Source organism: Ursus maritimus, unplaced genomic scaffold, assembly GCF_017311325.1.
Source record: "Ursus maritimus isolate PB19 unplaced genomic scaffold, ASM1731132v1 scaffold_1, whole genome shotgun sequence".
NCBI lineage: Eukaryota > Metazoa > Chordata > Mammalia > Carnivora > Ursidae > Ursus > Ursus maritimus.
In genome coordinates, this window is record NW_024423343.1 from 31,661,437 (window position 1) to 31,686,020 (window position 24,584).

Here is a 24,584-nt window from a genome sequence, read left to right on the forward strand (position 1 = left end):
GGGAAGAATCTTATTCTGTTTGCCCCAGAGTCCAAAAACAACAATAGAGATTCTTAAGATTTCCTCTTAAAAGTTGAAATGCCACCTCAATCTGAATTTAATTATATTTTTCTTATGACAGAAGAGTAATTACATTTCTTAAATGCTCATTGCAACACCATAGACTATTCTAGGGCTTTAGCAACTCAGATGTACAAACATAAATTACTGTTTTGATAAATGGAGAAGGAAGTAAAGCCATTTTTGAAGTTGAAAAGACTAACAATACCCGCAAGGGGGAAGAGGAGAGAAAAAAGAATGATGAAAATCTGTGCTTACATTTTGAGTGAGAATATTAATGTTTCAGTTGTAAAAAACACTACTAGTTCATAAATATTACCCGAAGAGAACATTATATATAATATGTCTGTAAAAATTACAAGTGGATATAAAAGAGAGTAGAAGCATCTACCCTAGAAGTTTACAACTGGCTAACTCCAAGTAGTGGGACTACAGGTGACTGAATTTCCTATTTCTGTTTCTGTGTTTCCAAGACCTTTCCACAGCAAACCTATATATAATTTTCATGACAAAAAATAGAACATTTTGTTTTTAAAATATAAACTATTTTAAGATAAAGAAGACAAACAAATTTTCACATAGGGTCTATAAATAAGATAGAATCTACTTACATAAAAAATGGAACTGCACATTTGTGGACAGATCAAACAGCATGAGTTTTTCATTTTTCCCAAACACATGCACAGAATCAATTCTGTCTTGAATTTTATTAGCGCAAAGTGTGGAAGAGCCCTTTCTTTCCATAAAAAAATGTGCTAGTGTGTGTTTTTGTTTTTACGGTGGGGAGGAAGGGGAGGGAAGGGAGAGAGAGAATCTTAAGTAGCCTCCATGCCTATCATAGAGCCTGACTCAGAGCTCGATCTCATGACCCTGAGATCAGGAGCTGAGTTGAAATCAAGAATCAAACGCTTAACCACCTGAGCTACCCAGGTGCCCTGTGCTGGTGTTTTTAGCAGTAAACTTCCCAACAGTTGAAAAGAATGCAGATCAAAATCAGGTAAGAAATGGTTTTTAAAAACCCAAAAAGCTATCAAATTTAAGAGTCCTCCTTAGAGTTATGCTACCAGCCATTAGGGACATTGAGGCTACTTCGATTTCAGTCATTTGATAAATACAAAGGGCCAAGTAAGAACAGCAGTGAATGGATTGACAGTATTTTTATTTTTTAAAAATCCTCTAGAATTTATGTATAATGTTTTAAGTCAGTCACGTAACCATGGATAAAATGTGCTTATTTATCTGATTCTCTTATTTTCCTTGATTCAAATCATTATTAGAAATTATACATTGGCTCACATATTGGCAATATGCCAATTCCCTCACTCTCTGGCTCAGCTGCCCTGTGTAAGCCTTGATCACTGCTGATCAGGTCTCACTTGCTTTAAAATTCCACTTATCTCATCTAATTTTACTGACATTTGTTTTACATGTCAAGTGCCTATTCTAACTTTCCACTGCCAGTTTCCAAACCAGTTAAGGTACTTGGATAACAAGGAAGATGCTCTACATACGCAAAACCACACAAAATGATAGGAGGAAATTTAACAGTGTGCCTTTTTGGAAACATGGTGCTGGGAACTAAGAATACATTTCACTTAGAGTTTTAGAATTTAAATTATTCCATAAATTAAATATTTTTGTCAGAAAAAAAAGCTGCATCTAATTACTTAAATTCTATCTTAGCCACTCCTAACTAGTTCTAAAATGTTAGCCTATCTGACCATAAACACAGCATAAAATAATTCAATAACTAGGGTACAATCTTGAAACTAAAATTATAAGAGGAATTCAGCAGGGTCAAAAATAAACCCACTTGCAAACAGTTATCATTCTTCTTCCTTTCCTCTCTATCTGCACTTGGCATATTTCCTCCAGTTGTTGTCTTAAAAAAAAAATTTCTTCAAGAACAATGTAACCAGAAAAAGTGGACTAAACTGCAGTGCTATCAATAAAAAAGTATTAAATATAAAACTTATCAGTACTCAGTGTAAATTTTCAAAGACACTTAAAAATATTTTTAAAATAGCCCCAATATTTCTTTGCTTACTAGTGAGGCTGACCATTTTTTCTAAAAGTTGAATAGCTATTTCCTCCTCTAATATTTGCTTATTCAGGTCTTTTGGCCATTTATCTATTATACTTTCTTATCAATTTATTCAAGCTGTTTATATATGATATGGATATTATCCCTGTCATATGTTTTGCAATGTTTGTTTTCTTTTATTTTAAATTTGGTTTTGGTTTTTGGCTAGTGCTTTCTTGTTTCTTAATCATTAAGTTCATTATGTGATATAATATGACATAATAATAAGAGATTAGGAATTCAGTTTTTCCCACAAATGAGAATTGGTGAAGTAATATAGTGCTACTAAAATTTCCAGCAAAACAGAAGGAAATGCGAGCCTCAATCTTAGTTTGTCACTTCTTAGAAGGACCCCTTCAAAACACATTCAGTAGTTTCCAAATGACTCAGAAGCATTCAAAATGATGAGCCTTATAAGTCATGAAATGAACACTATTATCTGGGAGGCATAAAAGTAAGCAAATACTAGGTAGATCATTCAACCTAACAGCAATGATTAAACATAAACTAATTTGTACTCGGAAAATAAAAATATTAATCCAAGAAATAAAATTATCCAAGAAAAAAATTATGGGAAGTCCTTGTTTTCCCCCTTTAAAATGATTTAAAGTATGAAAAGAAGTTAGGATTATGTTTCCCTTTTATGAATATTCAGAAAACATGATTCCCCAAAGTGTGCAAAATAATGTCTCTTTTCAAGTACATTAGAGCTCAAACTAAGAAAAACAATATGAAGATAATGGCATAGAAAGTGATAAAACAAAACAAAACAAAAACAAAAAAACAACAAAAAAAGTGATAAAACAAAAATTAAAAGAGAGCTTCCTATTAAAGTTATCATTATATTGATGCAATAAGTATAAATGTATATCATGCATTAAGAAAATTTGATATGCAAAAGTCCAAATTTACATAACAAAGTACTAGTAGGTATTTATATTTCATAGTATTACTTGATTTATAAAAGGATCCAATACAGATTTTTTAAACCATCATTTTCCTCAAGAAAGTTAAACGTATAAAATTTTAATATCTTTTTGAGACAGTGATCCAAGCTTCTTCCTTGGATGATGTTACCAGTTCATACTTAGTTTCAATAAGTTGTCCCTCCACGGAAAGTAGGTGTAGCCTCCTCACCAATACACTCAGAAGTACTGTGGTCACCATATATGCAAACCTGGTTAGGAAGAAAGTCCACTGGTTACTGAAGATTAACAATTACACTTTAATTATATAGATTGCTCATTCTCATCAGCAGTCATCATCAAAATTCTAAGTATAAAGTCTGGCATCTTTCCTTTCACTTTCCTTTGTCTACCACTCACCTCAACTCTGGGCACTCCTGTGTGCCTGAGAATCCAAGCAAGGAGAAAGTTTTCATCGTCAATTCATCATCAAACCGGTCTGGATCAAATCTAAAAAGGTTTGGGGGAAATCACAACAGAGCTCCATTGGCATTTTACATATTTGTACTGTAAAAACATAGGTGTCTAATTAAGTCTGAAAACTACTGAAAATAAAAACTGCTATCACAATTGTATTTAAATTTCACCAATTACAGGCAGCTCGGTTAAAAAGCATCTGACTCTTGGGTGCCTGGGTGGCTTAGTTGGTTAAGCGTTTGCCTTCAGCTCAGGTCGTGATCCCGGGGTCCTGGGACTGAGTACCGCATTGGGCTCCCCGCTCAGCAGGGAGTTTGCTTCTCCCTCTATCCCTCCTCCCTGCTTGTGATATCTCTCTCTCTGAAATAAATGAAATCTTAAAAAAAAAAAAAAAAGCATCTCACTCTTGATTTCGGGTCAGGTCATGATCTCAGGGTCATGGGACTGAGCCCTGCCTCAGGCTCTGTGCTCTGCAGTAGTCTGCTTGAGATTCTCTCCCACCCTTTCCCTCTGCCCTTCCTCCCTCTCCCTTATGCATGTGCACACACTCTCTCTCTAAAATAAATAAATAAAAATCTTTAAAAAATCTATTATCTTTTCAAACTATTAAACATGTATTTAGTATCTTCATGCTTAATTTATTATTTCTAAACAACAGATACAGAATGCATTTCTATGGAACCAGCAAAGAATGAAACTGTAACATGGGTGTGCATCATTTTATAAGATATAAGGATAAATCATACAAAATCACATAATGAATATTTAAATTTAAGAGTATTCAAAACATCTGTTACATGAGGGCATATCATCAATATGCAAAGCATTTTACACTGCCTCTTCAATTAAAATGTATTTCCTAAAACAGATACACCAGAATTAAAATTATATTCATCAATTATATTACAGCCAGACTTATTAGTAAGTGAGGGAAATGAAGACGCTAAAAACGGTTTTTTTACTGTACAGAATTTCATTCTGTAAAAAAGTCACTGGTGAAATGGGATATATAGAAAGAACCAAAAATGCACCCACTATGGAATATAAAAATTCCTCTCAAAAACAAATGTTAGGGATGCCTTGGAGGCTCAGTCAGTTAAGCATCTCCCTCTGGCTCAGGTCATGATCCCAGGGTCCTGGGATCGAGTCCTGCATTGGGCTCCTTGCTCAGTGGGGAGCCTGTTTCTCCCTCTGCCTGCCGTTCTCTCCCTCTCTCTCCCTCTGACAAATAAATAAAATTAAAAAAAAAAAGACAAATGTTGAAAGACCTAAACCGTGCTATGAGAAAAAAAAGAATTCTTCATTTTCTTTTTAAAAAGTGTAAATTACCTTTTACTACTGGAATATACTAGACTCACATTAGAGTCCACATAAACATTATATCAAATAATTTTCCTTTTAAGTTTTTATGTATGTATGTATGTATGTATGTATGTATGTAATCTCTGGGGTACCTGGATGGCTTAGCTGGTGCAGCATGTGGCTCTTGATCCCAAGGTCATGAGTTCAAGCCCCACATTGCAAGTAGAGCTTACTTAAAATAAATAAAATAAGATTTTAAAAAATTAAGTAATCTTGGGGCTCCTGGGTGGCTCAGTTGGTTGAGCGTCCCACGCTTGGTTTCAGCTCAGGTCATGATCTCATGGTTCCTGGGATGGCGCCCTGTGTCAGGCTCCACGCTCAGCAGGGAGTCTGCTTGGGAGTCTTTCTCTCCCTCTGCCCCTCCCCCCACAAAATAAATAAATCAATCTTAAAAAAAAAAATTAAGTAATCTGTACACCCAAAGTGGGGCTTAAGCTCACAACCCCAAGATCAAGAGTTGCATGTTCTTTCGACTGAGCCAGCCAGGTGCCCCAGTCAGCTTTTCCTTTTATCAACGATCTTGAAAATCTGAGACCCTATTTTACTTGAAGATATCTATCTATTTTTAGACTAAAAAAGAATCAAACATAGGGTGCCTGGGTGGCTCAGTCAGTTAAGCGTCTGCCTTAGGCTCAGGTCATAATCCCAGGGTCCTGGGATCAAGCCCCACATCAGGCTCCCTGCTCAGCGGGGAGCCTGCTTCTCCCTCCCCATCTGCCTGCTGAACCCCCTGCTTGTGCGCTCTCTCTCTTTTTGAAATAAATAAATAAAATCTTAAACAAAAAAGAATCGAACTTAATTTTTCCAATTATTTTATAAAACACCTCACAATTGGGGTGCCTGCGTGGCTCAGTCAGTTAAGTATCTGACTCTTGGTTTCAACTCAGGTCATGATCTCCTGGTCATGGGACTGGGCTCCATGTTGGGCTGTGGTCTGTGAACAATTTGCTTCAGATTCCATGTTGGGCTCTGTGCTGAGTGCAGGGTCTGCTTCAGATTCTTTCTCCCCACATCCTTCAGCCCCTCCCCCCACCTCAAATAAATAAATAAGATCTTTTTTAAAAGATCTTATTTATTTGAGAGAGAGTGAGAGAGCACGAGTGGGGGTAGGGGCAGAGGGAGAAGCAGTCTCCCCAATGAGCAGAGAGCCCAACACCAGACTCAATCCCAGGACCCTGGGATCATGACCTGAGCCAAAGGTAGATGCTTAACTGACTGAGCCACCCAAGCATCCCTAAGTAAGATCTTTAAAAACAACAACAAAAAAACCCACAAAAAACAATTTTAAGGATTAGAATAAAATGAAAGCCAAACTAAAATAGTTTAATCCTAAATATTGAGATTTTGTTTTTTCAGCTTTACTGAAATATATTTGACAAATAAAATTGTAATATATTTAAAGTATACAATATGATCATTTGATATATGTACACATTATGAAAGGACCTACTCTCAAGTTAATTAGCCCATCCACGACATTATAGAGTTACAATTTTGTGTCTGTGTGATGAGGACACTTAATTTCTACTCTCTTAGCAAATCTTAATTTTACAATACAGTATTAGCACACATGGTCACCATGCTATACATGAGATCCACAGACTTTACTCATCTTATAGCTGAAAGTTTGTATCCTTTTATTAGCAGCTCCCTATTTCCCCTACCCCTACCCCCAGCCCCTGGCAAGGACCATTCTACTCTGTTTCTATGTGTTTGACTTTTTTTTTTCCTTCTCCCCGATTACACATATAAGTGCTACAAAGCAGTTCTCTGTCTGGCTCTTTTCACTTAGCATAATGCTGTCCAAGTTCACCCATGTGCAAATAGCAGGATTTCCTTCTTTTTTATGGCTCAATAATATTCCACTATATATCTATATCTATACACAGATAGATATATGTATATGTATATAGACACACACACACACACACACACACACACACACACAGAGGGAAATATTCACTTCTTCTTTATCCATTTAATACCTGTTGGGATATCTTTTATCAAAAAGACAAGAGATGACAAATGCTGGCAAGGATGTGGATAAAAGGGAACTCTTGCACACTGTTGGTGTGACTGTAAATTGGTACAGCCACAAAGAGAAAATAGTTTGCAGATTCCTCAAGAAATTAAGAACAAAAGTACCATACAATGCCACTTCTGCATATATATTCAAAGGAAACAATGTCATTATCTTGAAGAGATTATCTGTACTCTCATGTTTACTGTAGTATTATTGGGCCATAAAAAAGAAGGAAATCCTGATATTTGCGCAACGCAGATGAACCTGTGCCGAAATCAAGAGCCAGTCACTTAACCAACTGAGCCACCCAGGCACCCTGGTATACCTTTCTATTTATGTGTGTCACCTTCAATTTCTTTCATCAGAGTCTTACAGTTTTCAGAGTACAGGTTCTTCACTCGGTTAAATTTATTTCTAGGTTTTGGGGGTTTTTTGTGTAATTTTAAATGGGATTGTTTTCTTAAATTTCTCTTTCTCCTGGTTTGTTGTTAGTATATAGAAATACTACAGATTTCTGTATATTAATTTTGTAACCTGAAACGTTACCGAATTCATTTATTAGTTCTAATCATTCTTTGATGGAGTGTTTAGGGTTTTCTATTTATAATATCACATCATGCGCAAATAGTGACAATTTTCCTTCTTCCTTACCAATTTGGATGTCTTTTATTTCTTTTTCCTGTCTGATTGCTGTGGCTAGGACTTCCAGCGCTATGTTGAATAAAAGTGATGAGACTGAACATCTCTGTCTTGTTCTTAATCTTAGAGGGAAAGCTTTCAGCTCTTCACCACTGAGGATGATGCTGGCTGTGGGTTTGTCATATATGGCCTTTATTATGTTGAATGGTGTTCTTTGGCTGTTCGAGGTCTTTTATCATTTCATACAAATCTTAGGATTATCTGTTCTAGTTCTTTGTAAAATACTATTGGTACTTTGATAGGGACTGCACTTTGTTAATGTGGCAGCAGTCAAATCCCTTCCTGAGAAAGACTGGAAGATGGGCATTTGCCTGCCCTCTTTGGATTGAACCTTGGGGGCCAGCCACAGTAAATACCTGCATGCCTATTAATAAGTACTTCTCTGTTTGTATTGTCCTGTGGTACTTATGAATACAAGACCCCCTGGCTATCAGGGTTAGGTAATTTGGGCATGTCCCTCAGATAGCAGCTATAAAACTGGGAAACTAGATGTGTACACAAGGGAGAGGCTTACGACTTGGTTTTATTGTTGTTTACTGGAGTGAATTGGGTGGGGGGTCATGCCCACTGGCTCCTCCAGGCTTCAGGGAGGATCACGGCCACTACATGGAGATGTGCAATAACTAGAAGCTGGACCCTCAGGCAGCAGCTTCTAAAACATGCAGTCAACCTCCTTTCAGGTAAAGAGTTTTTGCCGGCTCCCTCTTTGCTGAGCCCTGGGAGAAAAGCCACAGGAAATGTTTGTGTTCCCATCATGCACCATTAAGAACGGCTTCTTTGTTTTCTATAAGCCTGTGGGACTCATGAACACAAGCCCTGGTGGCTTTCAGAAATAAGTGTTTTGGAAACCCATATCTCAGGTGGGAGTCCTCAATTTGGGGACAAAAACTGTGTAGTCCAAACCCTTCAATTCTCAGGGAGAAGCTGGCAGTTGAGGGTTCCCTCCTGATTATATGGCACTGTGCTGGGTGTGGGTTTATGGCAAGAATATGTCTCAGCCTTTCCTATACATTTCAGTATGGGTATTTTCTCATTTAGCCAATGTGTAGAAGTCACTCAGCTAGTTTCTGGATTTCTCTCAGAGGGAACTGCTCCATGCGTAGCAACACTGAGTGTGCCCACGAGAGGAGGGAAATTCAGGAGCCTGCTATATCACCATCTTGGTCCCAGTCCATACTGAGGTTTTTGATATTTGTCTTCATTCTTTTCAGTTTAGAATTTTGTATTAGTCTGTTTTTTTTAAGTTGATAGTATTTCATAATTTAGAGTAATATTTACATTATTTTATATTTAAATCATAGAACTTGACTCAGGTTTTCTTGCTCTGAAACACTGCCAATACGGTAATAGTAATAATGTATTTCTATCATTTCTTTCTCTTTTTTTTTAAGATTTATTTATTTGAGAGAAAGAAAGAGAGTACGAGCGGGGGGGGGGGCAAAGGGAGAGAATCTCAAGCAGACAACCTGCTGAGTGCGGAGCCTGAAGCAGGGCTCAGTCTCACACCCTGGAGATCATAACTTGAACTGAAATTAAGAGTCGGACACTTAACTGAGCCACCCAGGCGCCCCTCTATCATACCTAGACATTTTTTCTATAGGGAGAATACATTAATATCAGTTACTCACTCAAAAAGAAAACATCTAAAAACCATAAAGAAATATCATCACATATCTATTAGAACAACTAAAATAAAGAAACAGTGATAGTAGTCAGTGCTACTGAGGCTGCAGAGAAGACGAATCTCTCAAACACACTCCTGGTGAGAATCTCTGAAAAACAGCCTGGCAGTTTCTTGAAAAACTAAACATGCACTAACCATATAACCCAGCAACTGCACTGTTGGGCATTTATCCCAAAGAAATGAAATCTTATGTTCACACAAAAACCCTTACATGAATGTTCATAGCAGCTTCATCACCAAACACCATATGTTCTCCAGTGGATGGAAGTTTGAAAAACCCTGGTATAGCATAAAATAGAATACCATGCAGCTATAAAATGGTATGAAACATACTATGTTGACCTCAAGAGCATTAAGTTTAGTGAAAACAGTTAACCTCTTCATCTTTATCTGTGTGACAGTTATATTTAAACAGTAATTAATCAACTGTCTCCACCGGGTCTAACTATCTCCGTTTACGTATATTTTTGTTACTGTCAATTGTCTCTCAAGAGGGAGGTGCACAACTTCAGAAAGCTTTTCATTAGTATACAATGTTACTAATATTTCCTCAGTCTGATTATATTTGATTCCTGAAAATGATTTCCACATTTTAGCTACATATTTTTTAATATTTTCAATTTGTAACCTAGATTCTCTGTTTTGAGGGAAGAAATAGTGTCAAAAGTTCCAGCAAAGTTCTTTTTTTTTTTTTTTAAGATTTTATTTATTTATTTGACAGAGAGAGAGATAGCCAGAGAGAGTGGGAACACAAGCAGGGGGAGTGGGAGAGGAAGAAGCAGGCTCCCAGTGGAGCAGGGAGCCCGATGCGGGGCTCGATCCCAGGACCCTGGGATCATGCCCTGAGGTGAAGGCAGATGCTTAACGACTGAGCTACCCAGGCGCCCCTCCAGCAAAAGTTCTTATATTTTTCATATTGCACTTCAAATTTATCAAAAACTTAGCATTTTCCCCAAGGTAATTTTTTAAACAATTTTAAAATTGAAAATATTAGTTTTTTAAAATTACAAGCATAAAATTTTCCACTAATGTATATCTTCAATTTTGTTATAAGTCATTTGGAATATAAAATTTACTTTTGACGTATAGCAAATTTTGAAGGATTGCTATTTCATTTATTTATTTATTTATTTATTTTTATTTATTTATTTTTTCAAAGATTTTATTTCTTTATTTGACAGAGAGAAAGACAGACAGCGAGAGAGGGAACACAAGCAGGGGGAGTGGGAGAGGAAGAAGCAGGCTCATAGCAGAGGAGCCTGATGCGGGGCTTGATCCCAGAACACCAGGATCACGCCCTGAGCCGAAGGCAGACGCTTAACGACTGAGCCACCCAGGCGCCCCATGCTATTTCATTTATTAATAGATTTCTTTTAATATCATTATAATATTAAAAACAATGATAAGAACACTTAATAAACCCATCCTTATACTCTAGAAATAGGTACAAGTACTTCAACCATGCCACCAACCCTGTCCCACTGCACTTCACACAGCTGTATTTTTTTTTTTAAAGATTTTATTTCTGAGTAAACTCAACACCCAATGTGGGGCTCAAACCTACAACCTGAAGATCAAGAGCCGTATGCTCCAATGCCTGAGCCAGTCAGGCACCCCACACACTTGTCTTAACCCCAATCAACTCAATATATAACCTTCTACCAGGGCAATAAATCTTAACTCGTTTCCTTAATGTGAATTTTACTTGATGCCTATCTAGAAGGCAAACAGTAGCAGCTTTGTTCTTCACCTTTTCCTTCCCCTGCCATTCTCACATATAGCACGTATAGAGACAACATCTACATACTTTCTGAATTTGACTAAAGAGACTAATAATCGAGAGCAACAGCAGGAAAACAAAGAAACTCCAGAAGAATACTCACTTACCAACAAAAGAATTCCAAAATTCTACTGAAATGAAAAGATAGTTGTCAAAATTAATAGATCTTAAGATAGAAGTGGTAACAGGAGAGACAAAGAGTAGCAGATAGTGGATTCACGAAAAAAAAGAGTAGTGAACAGAAGATACCAAAGAGAAGGCGGTGGCTTTCTTATGTTATATCATTGTCACATATTAAATTTTCTCCTCAAAACTTAGAAAAGGAATGCAAAATACACAAACACATAAAAACCAATGATCACAAAGATAAAGACAGATATTTCATACTTGTGTGGTGATGGCCAAGTATTGGGATCCTGAAGTACCACACCAAGAGCATAAAGAACAAGGGTCTGCAAAAAAATTACTCTAGTTAGTCAAGGCCTAACAAAGACAAAATGACAGCCAGAGAGCCAACTCATCCTAAATGCTCTTTTAATACAGATAATGAGTACAAAATAAAAACAGAAAATAACAAAAGAAAACACAAGCCATTATTTTGATGATTTTACAGTGAAGGCCTCCCTAAGTATGTCAAAATCTGGCAGTCTTAAAGGAATAACAGACTTAACTATGAAAAGTTAAAACCTGTATCCAGTAAAAACAAAACACACCAAAATCACCAGAAAAAGATAAATAATAGGAAAAATATATTTCCCATATAAGTGACAGTTAGTATGTACAATATACAAAAAAACATAAGCTCACTAGAAAGAAGAGTGAGTTACAAGCACATAATTCACAAAAGAAGAAACACAAACTGTTAAATATGTATGAAAAGCTGCTCAATCTCTCCAATGATCAGGGAAACGCAAATTAAAATAATGAGACAGTATTTCATATAAGAAATACGTAAAAAAATTCATAAATCCAGCAGTAGTGACGATATGGAGAGAAATAGCATTCTTATACATTGTTGCTAAAAATATAAATTGCCTCTTATTTAAATTTAACATACATAGCACTTTGCCCCCAAAACTCTATTTCTAAGGCTCTACTCAATACCTATATACAAGTATATAATTTGTAATAACAAAAGAAATGATGTAACCTAAATTTCCATCAATGGGGGCTGCTTAAATAAACTGTAACACACTTGTGTGATGGAATACTATACATACATTAAAAATAATGAGTTGGATCTGTATCAAGTATCAGTTGTACTAATAACCACAATACACCTAATGAAAGAAGCAAATTAATGAATGATATATGAAAAGCAACTTTTCACATATAAATTCAGTTTTTAAAATACATACATGTATGTGTATATACACATACAGAGTAATATGCATACACAGAAAAAGATCCACAAAAATACTAAAGTATTTACATGTAAGGAAGGGAGACTTTCTTTTATATTGTTTATACCCTTAAAGAGCATATATTATTGTCATTTAAAATAACTATGTCTTTAATAATAGGTATCATTTATTAGACACTTTAGACAATACAATTCAAAAACACACACTAAAAAAGTTGAAAAGAATAATCGAATGAGTTAAGTATACCAAATGTTGCCTACCTCTCTAGGAATAATAAATTTGTCAATCTTTCCTTCAATATCTTGAAGCCGGGCAGAAACTGGGGTCAGTTTGGCAGTCCGAACAGTTTCACAAAGTACTTGCCGACAATATCTGTTTAAAAAAGTTTTTTTTACAGTTCTTAGCTCTGGGAAAGGCAGTTTGAAATGTACATACATTTTTAACAACTTTAATAACCTTCCTAATTGTAAACAGTCACATCATAATTCTAATTTGCTTGAAAATAAGTTATATATTAGAGGTATATAAAGTCCAGGTATGTATAAATTTAAACAAATAAAAACAACTTTAAAAGTACCAGAAGAAAACTCAAAACAGTATTTGTATAATTTTTGAGTAGAAAAGTCCTTTATTTTTAATAAAGGATTTAAAAAATTTTAATAAAGAACTTTCCTACTCAAAAATTATAAAAATACCAACATAATGGCAGAAACCATAAAGAAAAATACAAATAATCCAGCTATGGAAAAAAATTTTTTTTTACATATTTGCAATCATTAACTACAACTGAAAAGCAACTAGGAAAAATACTTAAGTATATATATTTGTAATGTACAAAAGCTCTTTAAAAATCCACAATTAAAATAATCAAATACCTCAAAAGAAATATGGACAGAGGATATAAAGAAACAATTCACATACAACAAAATACAAATGGCCTAGAAACATATGAAGTGATACCCAACCTCCTTAACAATGTAAAGACTGCCAATTAAAGCAAATTTTTCTACTTGCCAGATTAGCAAAAATGAAAAAGAATGACAATAGACAATACTAATAAAACATGGGGAAAAAGACATTAATATCCAGTTATTGGAAGTATAAACTAGTATACCCTTTTTTTTTTTTTTTAAGATTTTATATTTATTTGACAGAAAGAGAGACAGTCAGCAAGAGAGGAAATACAAGCAGGGGGAGTGGGAGAGGAAGAAGCAGGCTCCCAGGGTAGGAACCTGATGTGGGGCCCGATCCCAGAATGCCAGGATCACGCCCTGAGCCGAAGGCAGATGCTTAACGACTGAGCCACCCAGGCGCCCCCTAGTATACCCTGTCTGAAGGGTAACTTGGCAATATGTCTAAAAATATTAGGTGTAGGGGCGCCTGGGTGGCTCAGTTGGTTAAGCGTCTGCCTTCAGCTCAGGTAATGATCTCAGGGTCCTGGGATGGAGTCCCATTTCAGGCTCCCTGCTCAGTGGGGAGTCTGCTTCTCCCTCTCCCTGTGCTCCCCCCTCTCATGCTTGCACATGCACTCTCTCTCTCTTTGAAATAAATAAATAGGGACACCTGGGTGGTTCAGTCCGTTAAGCATCTGCCTTTGGCTCCGGTCATGATCCCAGGGTCCTGGGATTGAGTCCTGCATCAGGCTCCTTGCTCTGCGGGGAGCCTGCTTCTCCCTCTGCCTGCCACTCCCCCTGCTTGTGCTCTCTCTCTCTCTCTCTCTTACAAATAAATAAATAAAATCTTTTAAAAAATGAAATAAATAAAATCTTTAAAAAATATATTAGGTGTACATCACAATAATAAAAGCTAAAATGTATTGAAATCTTACCACAAACTAGTTCTATTACTTTCTATGCAGTATTTCATTTAATCCTTATAAGAACCTCAGGGATGCTATTATTATTCTAATTTTATAGATTTTTAGAAATATGGCAATTGTTTAAGATCACATAGCAGGGAAGTGGTATCAACAGGATTCAAACCCAGGTTTGCCTTATTCCATAGCCCCTAATCATAAACACTGAACTATTGTATATATACTTAAATAACATTATTATCTCATTTCTAGGACTTTATTAATAGCAACAATTGGAAATATAAAAAAATGCAAGCATAGGAATGTTGATTGTTTATAATACTTAAAAACAACAAAAACAAAAACAGAAACATCCTTCCCTTCCTCTTTGAACAACTATTTACTGGGTACCTACCATATTAGAAGCACCATGTTAGATACTGAGCTACAATAGTGAATAAGACAGATACCCACAAAGGGATTCAAGGTCTAGTTGGCAGGGAAAGCCAGAGAGGTAGGGACATCAAGGATAACAATTTAAGGGGCGCCTGGGTGGCACAGAGGTTAAGCGTCTGCCTTCGGCTCAGGGCGTGATCCCGGCGTCATGGGATCGAGCCCCACATCAGGCTCCTCCGCTATGAGCCTGCTTCTTCCTCTCCCACTCCCCCTGCTTGTGTTCCCTCTCTCGCTGGCTGTCTCTATCTCTGTGGAATAAATTAAAAAAAAAATAAGGATAACAATTTAAAAAGCACAGTAACTGTTATGATAAAGGCAGTTCAGGGTTTTGGAGAACACATGGCAGGTGCACGTAACTAAAGAAAAGACTTTGCAGAGAAATAAGCACTTTAGGCTGAAACCTGCAGAAAAAACTGGAGTTAGCTACAAGAGAAAGGAAGACAGAGTCTAGACAAAGGAGTAGTCTGCAGACAGGAGATAAGAAAGAGTACTATAGCTTTGAAGAAACAAAAAGAATCTCAGTATAGCTAAATCCAAGGTATGAACAGGCACAAATAATGAGAGTAAGGTGGGAGAGGAACTTAAGGCCCAGCTCTTGAAATGCCTCCTAAGCCATGTTGGTGAGTTTAAATTTTATCTTAAGGGCAGCCAGAGATCACTGAAAGATTTTAAACTGGGGAGTCATCCACCCAGATGTTGACTCCCCAGGTATGGAAAGATTACTAGTACAGTGATTCAGCATCAGAATTAGAACACATTGGAATCATCTGAGAAGCTTTGAAAACTTCTGATGCCCAGAGACTGTTGATTTGGAATTGGTCCTAGGTTATTGGTATGGGTAAAGCACCCAGAGTGTTTACTGTGTGCAGTCATAGGGTCCAGTAGCAATTTGGAGACTGGATTAGAGGCGAGCAAGATCCAAGGCTGTTGAACTATCTCAGCCAAGTTGATGGCGGTCTGAATAGTGGGGGCAATGAAAAGAACTAAAATTAAACTTCCAACTAAAAGTTATTTGGAAAGTCAAATCAACAGAACTTAATCACTGACTGGGTGTGGTAGAGTTATACATATTAAGAATACTGTCCACAAAATATTTAGGGAAAAGACGGAATTTACAGAAGAATTATATTTTTATATAAAACATTCTGAAATTTTTTATTTTGAATATATATGTATATATGCATAGAAAAAAACTGGAAAAATAGTAAAGACAGTTAACAATTATCATCTAAGGATACACTTACAAAAAACCTTCATCTTCTACTTTATACACTTCTGTATTATAAAAACTTCAAAGGACAAGTATTACTTCTAAAATGAAAAGTAGTTATATTCAAAGTAATAAATAAAACTTCGAACATTTTGAAGAATTTGTAACAGAAGTCTCCTTATCTTCTTTTCTATAGTTAAAAGAGGCTCCAAGGTAGGGCTGGTTGCCTGCTTCCAACACCCTAAGCAGTCACAGTTGCTATTTTAAAAAATCTTTTTAGAGGGCCTGGGTGGCTCAGTCGGTTAAGCGGTTAAACGTTTGGCTCAAGTCATAATTCTGGGGTCCTGGGATCACAGGGAGCCTGCTTCTCTCTCTCCCTCTGCTGCTTTCTCTCTCTCTGTCAAATAAATCAATACTATCTTTTAAAAAAATAAAGAGAAAAAAATATTTTTAATTAAGGTATTATCTACATATAAAAATTCAGGTATTTTACCTGTACAATGTGATGAACTTTACTAATTGTGTACAACTGTGTTACCACAACCACCATCAAGATATAGAACAGTTCCTTCACCCTAAAAACTTTTCTCATTCTCCCTGCTAGTTGATCCCCTCCCCATTCCTGGCCCTAGACAATCACTGGCCCCCTTTCTATCACAATAGTTTTGCCTCTTCTAGAATTTCACCTTAAGGAAATGATATTGTATGCGGTTTTTGTGTTTGACTTCTTTTACTTAACATAATGACATTTATCCACGTTGTTGTATATATTGATATTATATTACTTTTTACCACTTGGTAATATTCCAAGGCACAGATATAACACAATCTGTTTATCCATTCATCAGTTGATGAACATCTGGACTGCTTCCAGCTTTTTGCTATCATGAATAATATTGCTTTGAACATTGGCATAAAGGTCTCTGTGTGGACATATTTTTTTCATTTCTCTTGGGTAAATGCCTTGGAGAATTTCTGGGTTGTATGGGAAATGTATGCTTAGTTGCCACATTGTTTTCCAACAGGTCTGTACCATTTTGCATTTCCACCAACAAGATAGGAGTCCTCCACTTACCTGAACATCACTGATACTATTTTATACAGTCAGGTTTCCCAAACTATCTTATGATTTTATTTATTTTTAAAGATTTTATTATTTATTTGACAGAGAGAGTGAGCACAAGCCGGGGAGTGTTAGAAGGAGAGGGAGAAGCAGGTTCCCGCTGAGCAAGGTGCTGGATGAGGGGCTCGACCCCAACCTGAGCCGAAGGCAGACAGATAGACCTAACCAACTGAGCCACCCGGGCCCCCCCAAAACTACCTATGATTTTAAAGAACAAATTAAATTACCTAATAAAATCTGTATATAAACATTTTAAGTCCTATAAAAATATATTATCATTAGCTTTAAATAAGATAGTTAAACCAATTCAAATTTACCTGTTAATGATCTCCTCTTCTTTTTATTGTATTCTTACCTGAGCTGCTCAATTTTCTCTGGAGTAATAGGATCCTTCCCAAAAACTTGGTCTATCTCTTCATAAAGTTTTTTCTGAACCTCTTCAGAGGTGGTTAAAAAACAGATCGCCCAGGTGCACACTAAATAAAAATTTATATTAATCACAATGGAAATAGCTAATTCCTAGTTTGGGTGCAGAGTAAGATAAAACATACTATTTTTTCTTGTATTTTCCTTTTTTTCTGACATGGAAGACACATAAATGTTACCAAAAAAATAGGATTGTTCATAGGATTTGTACCTCACTGAGTAGAACATGAATATTTACAGAATACTCCTAAAGAGATCTGCAATTGCTTTCTTAAAACTGGCAAGTAACTGAAACCAAAAATTCATTTTACCTTCAGCAAAACAGTAATGACAATACATAAACTCATTATTCGGAGGAGTGTTAAATGTTGGTAACTGTAATGGATTGTCTGGTTCACCCAACCTTGTGTAATAAAAATACTGATTTATTAGTTTCTTCAGGAGACCTAATGAAATGATTCATACAAATCAAAGTAGCAGGAGATTTACCTATAAATCAATATTCTAAATTTTTACTTGTAATGGTAGATACACTCGTTCAAGAATTGGTATTGGTATTGCTTAGGACAATGGTTCTCGAAAATCACCTGGGAATTTGTTGATGGCACAACCCCACATTCACAGATTCTGATTCAATAGGTTTAGGGTGGAGTCCAGGCGTCTGTACTTCCAACAAATACCACAATTATTTTGATGAACACCAAGACTGGAAGATCACTAAGCTTACGTGCTTACTTTTGCTTAAAATGGATTATACATTATATTTACTGAGGAAATGAAAAGGTAAGGAAATTACATGATGAACAGAAAACAAAAAAATCAGAGTAGTTATATTTCCTTTGGAAATCCACTGGGATTACAATTATTCAAAGAACGGAACTATCTCGGTACCGTCCATGCACCAGTACCTCTTACCCTAGATTATGCTTGAGATGACTCTATACTACTTTTTATGTGTCAACCACCTTTAAAAATGTATTTAGTAATTTCTACCTCTACTTACTATCTCCTTCTTGAGCTAAGGGCTGACTTAAATTTGTCTCAAAGTTATTTTTGTTTTAAATGTTTGCCTAATTCACATATCCAATTCCTATGCCTGGAAAGGACATAATCCACTCTCTGTACTAAATGTTATTATCAATAAAATTAATAGCAGCCAGGTACTCAACTTTTTTTTTATAATTTACTCATATTCAGAGTTTATAAAAGGCACATGAGTAACTGCCTGTCCTTAACTTTTTCCTACACATACTTCTTTATTAGGGCTTTGAATGAACTGTAGAATTTCTACTACACAAGTGATACGAAAACTTGTGCAGACAGTGTACAATATGTACATGTTTGTAATTTTACAACATACAGAATATATAATATTGAAAGATCTAGTAAAAGAATATATACACAGTAGGCACTTATATACCCTGCTTCACCATATTATCACTTAAAATTAACATAACTATACAGTTTAATAATCTCAAACACTGCTTTTGTAGAACTCTATTACAAAGTATGACTGAGCATAGCTTAAAAATAAGATTTTAAGTTATGAACATTCTTTAATCATGATACTGAACCAAAGACACAATTGCAGACTTGAGAATACCTTGGAGGTCATCTAGAGCTAAACTGTTATTTTAGAAAAGGAAAACAAAATGCAGAGGCAAGATTCTTGCTCAAGGCTAATAAGTAGCAGAGGATTAAAGCTTCCTGCCTATCTTGACTCTCAAAAACTACAGAGGTACCTTAAAAAATAACCAACCCACATGCAAAGAAACAGTGATAGTCTCAAATCCCCCTAAAAACCGCAATAAGATTAAAATATTAACCCAACTTTGGAAATGGTCACTTTTTTGCTCTGTATCCAGAGCACAACTGATTCAGATTTTTTGAAGGTCTTTAACAAAGATATAATTTAATGTACTAAATTAAAAAAAAAAACAAGTTAAGCACTTTTTAAAGAAGTTCAATACATTATTTTTGACACATGCACATCTAAATTCCATTTAATCTATAATACCTGGACATCTCTAGATGTCAAAAATTTTATAAAGAAGAAAAACTTATGGGAAGTTTACATTTTTAATCATTGTTTTTAAACAGAAAGATCTGTAAATGAAATCCTTCAAATGAACATAAATTTTTTCTATTTCAAACTGTTTTAATATTTCCTTTAGCACTTTATATTAGTATATTTTTATAAACATATACAAATTTTTATAAATACCATATGAATGAATGGTACTCTGCTAAACCAAAAAGCAGTAAGGAAACTTAGAAACAGATCACACATTTTAGAATTTTAAATAAAAATCACCTTCAATTCCAACAAGAGAGGAGTTCTTTTGAATGGTGATTTCTGTGGCCTATATCCTCTGTTGGTAGACCTTAATAATAGCAAACTGGATCGGACTCAAAGTGAAAAGCCGCAGCAGGAAATTGAAAAGCTCACTGCTCTGGCTGGAAAGGTGTCAATAGCAGTTCATTTTAAAGGCACTAACTAGAATTCACAATCCATAAACTGTGTCAAGAAATTTATGGCAATGTTCAGAGGTGGCAGAGAGCACCTGGGGTTAAAAAAAAAAAAAAGGTAGCTATGTGAATCAAGCCTTTCAAGCAAGAATAAAAGAGAAAAAAGAAGGGAAATTATAGACCTCTTGCAAACAATGCCTCCTTTATTTTACCCGTGTATAATTTATAATCTATCACAAAATGAAATCAATTTATACTTACGTTTTGCAGTTATTACACAACTGGCCAGAGAAAATATCATACTGTCTTCAAGGATCTAGGAGAGAAAACTAAGTTTAGAAAGTGTAAAATGTAAGGCGGCCTGTATTAGACCCTACCAAAATAACCTATAGTATAGAATTAGGGTCAAGGAAAGGAAAAAAACGTATATTATTTCTTTAAAAATGTTTTTACTTAAAAAAAAAAATCTATTGTAAAAATCAACCAAAATACTGCATTGCCTTTTTGATGCAATAAACATTTACTGGTAGATATCACTGGCTCATGCTATGTTTTTGCAAACAACCTGCCTCAGTGCTATCTTTCTGGCTTGGCCTGGTGCAGCAACAAAGCCTCAGGAACACTGGAGAAGAGGCTGCTACTATCCTTGGAGCCTTATTCAATTCTGTACCTATACACATCTGGAAACCCATTCTGTCTGTGAAGACTCGCACATGTAGAGTGGGCAGAAGATTCCTATATAACGTGTGGCAATAATGGCTCCACTCTTGTCCTCTGCCTGACAACACCACAAACACAGCAGTATGCTGGGGGTAACAGGCACTCCGGAAATGAGCCAAGCTGCCAACCTAGGCAGATAAGTCCTCCTCTTCTATGATCGGAGAAGTCTGATTCAATATTTGCTTACCCAATGTTAAATAATATACAGCTGCTTCAAAGAGCTAAATCACAAGAGACTAAATACTTGTACTATTTACAGATGATGTACAATAAAAGAGAAGCCATTGAATTTTGGGAGTGCATCTGGATTAAAGTGAATACAAAGCACACTATACATGTTTGATTATTGTTTACTTGATAAACATTTAACAATTACATCACCTGTTGGTCATTGAGGTTTCCCTGTACTAAGGAGTCAATGAAAACATGTTGACGAAAGTTCCCTCCTTTTCGTTCTTTTATGATTTTCTTTAAAATAGATTCCAGTTGCATAAGAGCTTAGAGAAGAAATACAAAAAAGATTTTAGAATATACGCATTTGCAAAGATCGAACATTTTAAAACACTTCTGTACAACGTTGCTATGTGCAGAATAAAACTTTAAAAAAAAAAACCCTCATAACCAACAACTTTTAAAAAGCTATGTTTAAATTCACCAATTTTCCTTTCCTTCTTTTTGCTAAATTTTACATACAAAAGCTGTGAAAACCATATACATACAATTTAAGGAATAATTATAAAGCAAACACCCATAATATCACCACCCATGTCAAGAACTAGAAATAACACCGGCACCTTGGAGGCCTCCACACACAGAAACCTCTCCCCTGATACTATCTACTTCCCTTCTAAAGTCTGTCCTTTTTTTTTTTTTAATTTTATTTATTTATTATTTGAGAGAGAGAGAATGCAAGAGAGCACAATCGGTGGAGAGGGAGATGCAGGCTTTCTGCTGAGCAGGGAGCCCGATGTGGGGCTCAATCCCAGGACCCTGAGACCATGACCTGAGCCAAAGGCAGACACTTAATCAACCGAGCCACCCAGGTACCCCTAAATTCTGTCCTCTTAACTCCATTACTCTCCCACATCAGGAATTTAGGGACAGAAACAGATGTGAAATAATCAGAAAAGTAAATTTCTGAAACCAAAAAGATATATAGAGTAACTGATACCCAACAGCCAAAATTATCCAGAGGTCATTGCTCAGTCTCCATCTTTTTTTTTTTTTTTTAATATATATTTGAGAGGGAGAGTGAGAGAGAGAGAGAGAGAGAGAGCATACACAAGCAGGGGGAGGAACAGAGGGAGAGGGAGCAGAAGCAGCAGACTCCCCACTCAGAGAGCCCGATATGGGGCTCAATTCTGGGACTCGCCACCCACGTGCCCCAGTCTCCATCTTTCTTAACCCATCACAGGATTTGATGATGTTGATCAAATACTCTCCAGGTGTTAAGATTTTCATTTATCGGGGCACCTGAGTGGCACAGCAGTTAAGTGTCTGCCTTTGGCTCAGGGCGTGATCCCGGCGCTATGGGATCGAGCCCCACATCAGGCTCTTCCGCTATGAGCCTGCTTCTTACTCTCCCACTCCCCCTGCTTGTGTTCCCTCTCTCGCTGGCTGTCTCCATCTCTGTCGAAAAATAAAAATAAAATCTTAAAAAAAAAAAAAAGATTTTCATTTATCTTGGGATTCCATGCCCTCCTGGACCCCATACTTTCCCTGACTTTGTTGCCTGCTCATTCTTAGTCTCCTTTTGATGATTCCTTCTCATCTTTCGAATTTCTGAATGATGGAAAGGTCAGGACTCAGTTTTTGAACCTCTTTTCTTTTTCTATTTACATACATTATCTTGGTCACTAGTCTCAAGGCTTTAAATACAATCTATGGACTGAACACTCCCAAATTTATATTCCGGTCAGGACCTCTTTAACCTGAACACCAGATTCATATATCTAACTACCAATTTAGCATCTCCACTTAGATGTCTGAAGCTTATTAAACATAACATATCCACAAATGAACTCTTGATCTTTCCCCAATAAAAACGGATCTTCCCAAGTCTGCCGCATCTCCCTAACAACCTCATTTTCCAAATAGTCAGGCCTAAAATCTTGGTGTCTCCCTCTCTCTTATACCATACAACTAACCTGTCAGCTAATGTCGGTGTTCTGACTTCAAAATAAAAAATTAACCTTCCTTGCTTTTTCTTTTTTCTTTCATTCTCTATTTTCTGCTGCCTACCACCTAGTCCAAATCACATTACTTCTCTTGCCTGGTTCATTGCAACAGCCCCTGAATTAGTCTCACTGCTTCTGCTCTAGGTGCCTATTATCTATCACAGCAGCCAGAATGACCCATTAAAAACATAACTCAGGGGCGCCTGGGTGGCACAGCGGTTAAGCGTCTGCCTTCGGCTCAGGGCGTGATCCCGGCGTTATGGGATCGAGCCCCACATCAGGCTCTTCCGCTATGAGCCTGCTTCTTCCTCTCTCACTCCCTCCTCTTGTGCTCCCTCTCTCGCTGGCTGTCTCTATCTCTGTCAAATAAATAAATAAAATCTTTAAAAAAAATAAATAAATAAAATAAAATAAAATAAAATAAAAACATAACTCAGATTGGGTCACCTGGCTGGCCCAGTCAGTAGAGCATGCAAGTTTTGATCTCAGGGTTGTAAGCTCGAGCCGCACACTGGATGTAGAGATTACTTAAAAATAAAATCTTAAAAAAAAACCCATAACTCAGATTATAACTGCTAAAATCTTCCAGTGGCTTCCTATCTCATAGTAACAACCTAGTTATACAACGAGCTATAAGCCAGACAAAATCTGTCCCGACCCCCAGTCTTTCTGACCTCATCTCTTCTATTCCTTTTCTGACTGACTTCACTCCAGCCAAAAAGTTCCCTGTACACCAAATACACCAGAATCCCAGCTCCAGGACTTTGCGATTACTTTCCCTCTACATAGAATCTTCTTCCTTTGGACATGTGGACAGCCACATGATCTGCACTGAATGATTTCCTTATCTCTTGCAAAGTGTTAGCTCGTAAGTCACCTAATCTTAGTGAGGCCCTTCCTAATAACCTTGTTCAAAATTGAAACCTCCCCATCCCTAGCACACCCTATTCCCCTTCCTGATTTAATTTTCTCCATAGCACTTTTCATCTTTTAACACACTATTTGGTTTCCTTATTTAGATTATTGTCTGCCACTTCCCACTAGAATGTGGTGACACAAAGACAAGAATTTTTGTTTGTTTTGTTTATGGACATCTCCCCAGCACCCAAAACATATCAGAATATTACAGATATTCACTAGTTATAGAATTGCATGAATGTAACGCATTAGTGATTAAAACGAAACATTATTAACAGTGTGATGCAGTGGTTCCCAACTTTGCTACAGATTAGAATCACGTACGAAGCTTTTTTTAAAAAAATCGTAAAGTAGGGGTGCTTGGATGGCTCAGCCAGTTAAGCGTCTGACTCTTGATTTAGGCTTGGGTCATGATCTGAGGGTCAAGAGACCCAGCCCCACACTGGGCTCCGCACTGGGCATGGAGTCTGCTTATGATTCTCTTTCTCTCCCTCTGCCCCCCCACTTTTGCTTTCTCATAAAAAAAAAAAAAAAACCCATAAAGTACAAGTCATACCTCTTATCAATTAAATCCAAATGTTTAGGAATGGAAGCCTGATATCAATATTTATTATTTTTTATGGTTTATTTAATTTTTTTAGTAATCTCTACACCCAGCGTGGGACTGGAACTCATGACCCTGCGATCAAGAGTCACATGCTCTTCTGACTGAGCCAGCCAGGCACTCCCATATTTCTTAAAAGATTCAATGTGTAGCAAAGTTTGGGAACTACCGCTGTATATTCTCAACCCTGCAAGTACATCAGAATAATCTGCAAAGCTTTCAGAGAAATATCTGACGCCCAGGGTGCCT

At 36.5% G+C, this 24,584-nt stretch overlaps 1 protein-coding gene across 1 annotated transcript in view; it reads right to left on the bottom strand.

Annotated features, from left to right (window-relative positions):
• Window positions 1-748: 748 nt before the first annotated feature.
• Window positions 749-24,584, bottom strand: part of LOC103659951 (cytochrome P450 20A1) — a 73,933-nt gene continuing 50,097 nt past the window's right edge. The window contains exons 7-13 of the mRNA XM_040641835.1: window positions 21,018-21,133; window positions 20,178-20,232; window positions 17,377-17,497; window positions 12,698-12,809; window positions 11,461-11,525; window positions 3,469-3,558; window positions 749-3,320 (exon numbers count right to left, since the gene is read on the bottom strand). Coding sequence (XP_040497769.1) covers window positions 3,170-3,320; window positions 3,469-3,558; window positions 11,461-11,525; window positions 12,698-12,809; window positions 17,377-17,497; window positions 20,178-20,232; window positions 21,018-21,133 — 710 coding nt within the window. The 3' untranslated portion in view covers window positions 749-3,169. The remainder of the gene's footprint in view (window positions 3,321-3,468; window positions 3,559-11,460; window positions 11,526-12,697; window positions 12,810-17,376; window positions 17,498-20,177; window positions 20,233-21,017; window positions 21,134-24,584) is intronic.